We start from the raw sequence: 6,082 nt of genomic DNA, 5'->3' as shown, positions 1-6,082 counted from the left end.
AAAGAAAAAAAACTTCAAAAGGAGCAAATAACAAAAGGCTCTTTAGCTAGTCTTAAAGAAAAAGAGAAAGGAAGGAAGAAAAGAAAGTTGCTGAATCTGGGCATTCTGGAAGTGCCTTAGTAATGTTTACCATCATGCTCCCCATCATCACATCATCATCATCATTACCCTGATCATGAAATAATCATCAAGGAGTAGGTTTCGAGAAAAGAAAAAGAGTGTGTGAGCGAGAAGAGGGCAAGAAAGAAAAGGATCCGTGGAAAGATTTCTTTTCTTTTCTTTTTTTTTTTTCCGTGAGAAGAGGGGGAAAATTTTGGCTTAAAAAAAAAAAGTTGCTACTCCTGGAAGCCCTGTTTGTCAAAAGGGGATGTCAAGCTCTTTACAATACCTGGGATTGATGAGCCGGGTGGGCCAATCAGAGGAGAGCTGGGGCTTTGCGCGCCCTTAGTTGGAGAGGCTGCAGGGGAAGGGGGGAGCGCAGCAGGGCCAATCCGGACCCACGTTGCTCCGCACGTGACTCCTCCCCCTTCTCCCATTCATCAAGGGGGGGACGGTGTCGTCTTTTCAATTCATTTATCTGCAGGAATGATTGCCGCTATCAGTCTCGCGCTCACCGCCCGGCTGAGGAGGTGAAAGTTTCTCCCCAGGAAGATAAACCGCAAAAGACAATATTGTGCATGATTTGCGCCTTTTTTTTTTCCAAAAAGCAAGAGAGAGAGAGAGAGAGAGAGAGAGAGAGAGAGAGGGAGAGAGAGAGAGAGAGAGAGAGAGAGAGAGAGAGAGAGAGAGAGAGAGAGAGAGAGAGAGAGAGAGAGAAAGAGACAGAGAGACAGTAAGAGAGCCGGGGAGAGAAAGGGGGAGAGAGATAGAGAAAGAGAGAAGAGAGAAAGGGAAAGAAGGGAAAGAAGAGTGGTGGGAAGCTCAGGCGAGAGAGAAATATCTTTTCCACTTACATTCCTATATGCAAAAAAAACAGGAGCAAGTTTTTTGGGGGGCTGCTGAGCTCCATGCTTTTTTGCAGGCAGCCTTGACTTGGGCCTCCCGCGCCGGAGACTAACCCGAAAGAAAGTCTAACTCAGCGGCGGCGGCAGCGGCAGCGGAGGCGGAGGAAGAGGAGGAGGAGGAAGCAGCAGTCTGGGCTGGGGCTTCGGGGTTTTCTTTTTGGGGGGCGGGGTGGGGCAGGGTGCCGATATTTTTTTCTGGTTGGTTTTTGTTTTTATTTACTCTTTGTATTTTTTGTATTTTTTCCGTGCTTCTTCTTGACTGTGGCCGCGGCAAGTTGACATCCGTCTCCTGCTCTGCTCTGTTCTGCTCTGCTCCATTTTCGTGGCTATTTTTTTTTTGGAGGGGGGGTGGGGGGATCGGAGGGTGGGGAAGGAGATTTTGGTTTTTTTCTCAAGCCCCGACTGGTGATTGTTGGTTGACTTTCCGAGGTGTTGCCCCCCCTCCTTCTCCTCCTCTTCCTCCTCCTCCTTTTTTTTCCCCCTCTTACGAGGTGAGGGTGGGGGGGGCGGGGGAGGCTGGGGCTGGCCGAGGGCGAAGATGCTTCTGGACGCCGGACCCCAGTACCCCGCCATCGGGGTGACTACTTTCGGAACGTCTCGCCACCACTCCGCGGGCGATGTGACGGACAGAGAGGTGGGCTTGGGCATCAACCCCTTCGCCGACGGCATGGGAGCCTTTAAAATTAACCCCAGCACCCACGAGCTGGCCTCGGCCGGCCAGACCGCCTTCACCTCTCAGGCTCCCGGATACGCGGCCGCAGCCGCCCTGGGCCACCACCACCATCCGACCCACGTCAGTTCGTACTCGAGTGCCGCTTTCAACTCGACCCGGGACTTTCTGTTCCGCAACCGGGGCTTCGGCGAGGCGGCGGCCAGCGCGCAGCACAGCCTCTTCGCGTCGGCCGCGGCAGGCGGCTTTGCCGGGCCCCACGGGCACACTGACGCCGCGGGCCACCTTCTCTTCCCGGGGCTGCACGAGCAGGCGGCCGGCCACGCTTCGCCCAATGTGGTGAACGGGCAGATGCGCCTGGGTTTCTCCGGGGACATGTACGGGCGGCCTGATCAGTACGGCCAGGTCACCAGCCCGCGCTCGGAGCATTACGCTTCCACCCAGTTGCACGGATACGGGCACATGAATATGAACATGGCTGCCCACCACGGGGCGGGGGCCTTTTTTCGCTACATGCGGCAGCCCATCAAACAGGAACTCATCTGTAAGTGGATTGAGCCCGAACAGTTGTCCAACCCCAAAAAGTCCTGCAACAAAACTTTCAGCACCATGCACGAGTTGGTAACTCATGTCACGGTGGAGCACGTTGGCGGCCCGGAGCAGTCCAATCATATCTGCTTTTGGGAAGAGTGTCCGAGAGAGGGGAAACCTTTCAAAGCCAAATACAAACTTGTAAACCACATCCGAGTCCACACGGGGGAAAAGCCCTTCCCCTGTCCCTTTCCTGGCTGCGGGAAAGTGTTTGCCCGATCAGAGAATTTAAAGATTCACAAAAGAACTCACACAGGTACAGTAACAGCCCCCAAGAACGGAATATCCCCCTTTGGTCGAGATGCTCGGGAGGGCCGTGCGGGTAGCTAGGCTCCGGCCAAGTCCCTGGCACTCAGGGACAGAAGGCTGGTTGGGGATATGTGTTTGTGTGCGTGAGTGTTTGTGTGTGTATTTGTGTGTGTGCGCGCACGCGGGGTGGGGGTGGGGTGGGGTAGGAATGGAGTTAGTAAGAGACCAGGAAAGATATTTTTAAAGGGAGGGACCGGGGAAATCGAAAATAATTAAAAAACGAGGAGCTAGCATGTGCTCGATATTCTCCTCTTTTCTCAGTCTGGATGCTTTCGAGAGGGCCGGTAGAAAAAGCTGTCTCAAAGAGAAAATACAATTTAAAAAATAGTTTCTGGGATCACCCCCTCCCCCGCATCCCCCCTCACCCTAAAGGTTTCTCTCTTCAAAGGAGGGATTTGCCAGAGGAGGCTAATGAAATTGAGGAGGGGAGAAGCTGGTGAAAGGATGAAGAAAGGGAGAAAGAAATTTAGAAAGTCTTAGACCTTGAAGAAATATCTGTGGCCTTACACAAATTTAAAAAGATCGTTTCCTCTCGGATCCCTTCAGAAACTAGGCTCTGGGTTCAGTTAAAACCTTGAATGAAGGCATATTTTGTAAAACGGTATGGGAGAGATGTTAACGGGCCCTGAATCGAATATACGTGTCATTTCTAATAACCCAAGGGCCAGTGGAGAAGAGTACAGTTAAACTCTTAAAACCGCTGCTCAGTTCTAGGGCTGGTGCTGTTGGGCCATCCTTCTTTTCTTCAGGCTGTACACCGAGTGGTGGGATTCAGGTTATTGGGTTATCCTTCACTCCAACCATGGCTGAGATCGACACTGTCAACTTTGCATCCGAAGCCTCTAAGTGCCGGAATCACAGAAACGTTTCCTGATATTGCGTTATAAAATATGTGTTCTGGGCGCGTGGAGGGGTGGGAGGGGGGGAGGGGAAAGAGGATTAGGGGAGGGGAGTGTAACATCACGGGAACCAGCCATAAAAGCGAAAATTAGATAATAAGGGCCATATAGAAACCTAGAACACCTTCTGTATGTCCCAGAACCTAATAAGCAGCTCAAGATTACAGGCTGGAATAGGGAGCTTAAAAAAAAAGAATAAAGATAACAATTAAAGAAACCCCGAAAATGAAATACTTTTCTATAAGAGGGCCACAGAGGGACTGAGATTAAATGAGCGAAGAAAACAGAAGCAAAAGCAAAACAGCAAAATAATAATAATGATAATACTCAAGCGAACCTCAGAAAAACAAATTTTAAGTTGCAAAGTTACCATACTTGGTTTTCTTTTTATTAAAAAAAAATTGATAAATCAAATACAGTCTTTCTAATCGATCCTTTCCCCTCCCCACCCCCATACTAGGTGAAAAACCATTTAAGTGTGAATTCGAAGGCTGTGACAGGCGATTTGCAAATAGCAGCGACCGCAAAAAGCACATGCATGTGCATACTTCTGATAAACCTTATCTCTGCAAAATGTGTGATAAGTCTTACACCCATCCGAGCTCACTCAGAAAACACATGAAGGTAATAACTGCACTCTCTTAGTCCCGGGATCGCGTGGGCTCTTCTCCCTCTGTGTTATCTTTTGTCACTGTGGACAAGTCCCATTTCTTGGATTTAGCTAGAGAAGACGGAAACGCCAAATCATTGTTCCTTTTAGAGGTCTGGGGCATAGTGGATATGAAAATGAAAGGCAGAATGGGCCGGGTATGACATATATATTTTTTTAATTCTGCAAAAATTGATTGGGGAGGGGGTGGTTACCGGGGTGAAGTAGATATATATTTCTTAATGGTAAAGCTGTCTAGATTTTATAGATATTTAAGTTGGAAACCTTTTGCCACTGAGATAGTTGCACTCCCAGGGCTCATTCTAAGTTGACTGTTTTCCTGGAGTGTTCATTCAATGACCAACCTCAGTGGTTAAGGGAGGAAGCCGCGGGGTTTTCTTTTCAATCCAAACCCCTCAGGTCCTCTTTCTTTTGTTTGTCCCCCGACCGTATTTACCTTCCTATACAGCAATCCAAGGGGCCAGATTCTAGCATATGTCCTAGGCAGAGCTAGAAGCCAGCATCCAGGATCTTGGTTCTGCATGAGCCTAGACGATACCCTTTCCTACTTATTACTGCCTAAGAGATCTGGGGAACCAACTTACAGGAAGAGAAAGGACAGACAGTATAACTGGGAGGAGGGAACAGTGCTCCACCTTAGTTTCCTAGCTGATGAGGCCATCATTATTATTTGTTATATCCTTAAAAACAATACTTTATTTCCGTAGGTCCACGAATCCTCTTCCCAGGGATCGCAGCCTTCTCCAGCCGCCAGTTCAGGTTACGAATCTTCTACCCCACCCACCATCGTGTCTCCTTCCACTGAAAACCAGACCACGAGCTCCCTTTCTCCATCCTCTTCAGCAGTCCATCACACGTCTGGCCACAGCACGCTTTCGTCAAATTTTAACGAATGGTACGTTTAAAAACAAAACAGAAACAAAATACAAAAAACAAAACCCTATTTAAAAGACTGCACAAAAATTAACGAACACTGCAAATCAAAACAGAACCCCACACGCAAGCCCCCATAATCTTAATTAAAAAAAAAAACCTTCTAGTAGACCCAGGAACTCATAAAATGAAGAATCAAACACTTTTTTTTAAAATTTAATTGTGTTTCTGGGCAATGGCTTGGTAGATAAGGGGTAGAAAAATGCAGGAGAGGAGGTTGCCTGACCAAATGTCAACTCTGTAGGGCTGATGATGCCAGGTCTGAATTTGATGGGGCTTTTAGGACATCGGCCTTTTTTCTTCTGTAAATACAGAATTATTAGCATAAAATGTACTGTTTGATTTTGTAAATAGTTATATCACAGTTGAAGAGGGAGGGGGGATCTGTGGAATTGTGGTCTTTGCATTTATGTGGGGGAGGGGGGAGGGGGAGGGGTGGCCAGGGTGTGGAGGGGGAGGGGGGTGGGGAGGCAGAAATTCAACTATTTGTACTGAATGGCAAGAATGTTCTAGTAAATGTGTACCACAATGTGAATTCCTTTGTATGATTACAGTCTAAACGTCAATCTAACAGAATATTATTGATATTAATGTGCTTTTTTTGTATAAAGTGCAAACATTTCGTCCCAAAGTCCAGTCTAAGTAGTGCAGTAAAATGTTGTTACAGTCCTGTCAAGAATTCGTATAGTACAAGCCTGGATCTCTCTGCGTGTCAAACTGTTACATTTGTTTATGTAAAGTGATATTAAAAAAGATATAAACTATATCTGTCCATTGCTTTTGGCAAATACAACAACATAATGTATATACTTCCTAATTTCCATATTTATCCGCATGTAAAGGGCCGGTTATACATGTTACAGATATTCAATATTTATGGATAGAAGAATTCGTATGTAAAATTTAGTTTACAGAACTGTTTGGTAACATTTCGTACCTTATTAAAGATTCTTAAATCTCATTAACCGTGGTAGGACTTTCTTGTTCTCCCAACCAACCTGCTGCA

The 6,082-nt window shown here is 47.2% G+C and overlaps 1 protein-coding gene across 1 annotated transcript; it reads left to right on the top strand.

Moving 5' to 3' along the window:
• The first annotated feature begins 500 nt into the window (after window positions 1-500).
• ZIC1 (Zic family member 1) lies at window positions 501-5,489 on the top strand. The gene is made up of 4 exons (XM_043998711.1): window positions 501-629; window positions 1,022-2,521; window positions 3,934-4,097; window positions 4,851-5,489. Exons 2-4 carry the CDS (start codon window positions 1,543-1,545, stop codon window positions 5,046-5,048), a joined length of 1,341 nt encoding a protein of 446 aa, XP_043854646.1. The 5' UTR covers window positions 501-629; window positions 1,022-1,542; the 3' UTR covers window positions 5,049-5,489.
• Window positions 5,490-6,082: the final 593 nt, after the last annotated feature.

The sequence above is a fragment of the Dromiciops gliroides genome, chromosome 3, assembly GCF_019393635.1.
Source record: "Dromiciops gliroides isolate mDroGli1 chromosome 3, mDroGli1.pri, whole genome shotgun sequence".
In the NCBI taxonomy this organism is placed as follows: domain Eukaryota; kingdom Metazoa; phylum Chordata; class Mammalia; order Microbiotheria; family Microbiotheriidae; genus Dromiciops; species Dromiciops gliroides.
This window is presented reverse-complemented; position numbering and strand designations above follow the sequence as displayed.

Coding starts and splice junctions, on each gene's coding strand:
- ZIC1 (XM_043998711.1), top strand. CDS start 1,543: ATGCTTCTGGACGCCGGACCCCAGTACCCCGCCATCGGGGTGACTACT. Junction 2,522..3,933: donor TCACAAAAGAACTCACACAG/GTACAGTAACAG, acceptor CCCCCATACTAG/GTGAAAAACCATTTAAGTGT. Junction 4,098..4,850: donor CACTCAGAAAACACATGAAG/GTAATAACTGCA, acceptor TTATTTCCGTAG/GTCCACGAATCCTCTTCCCA.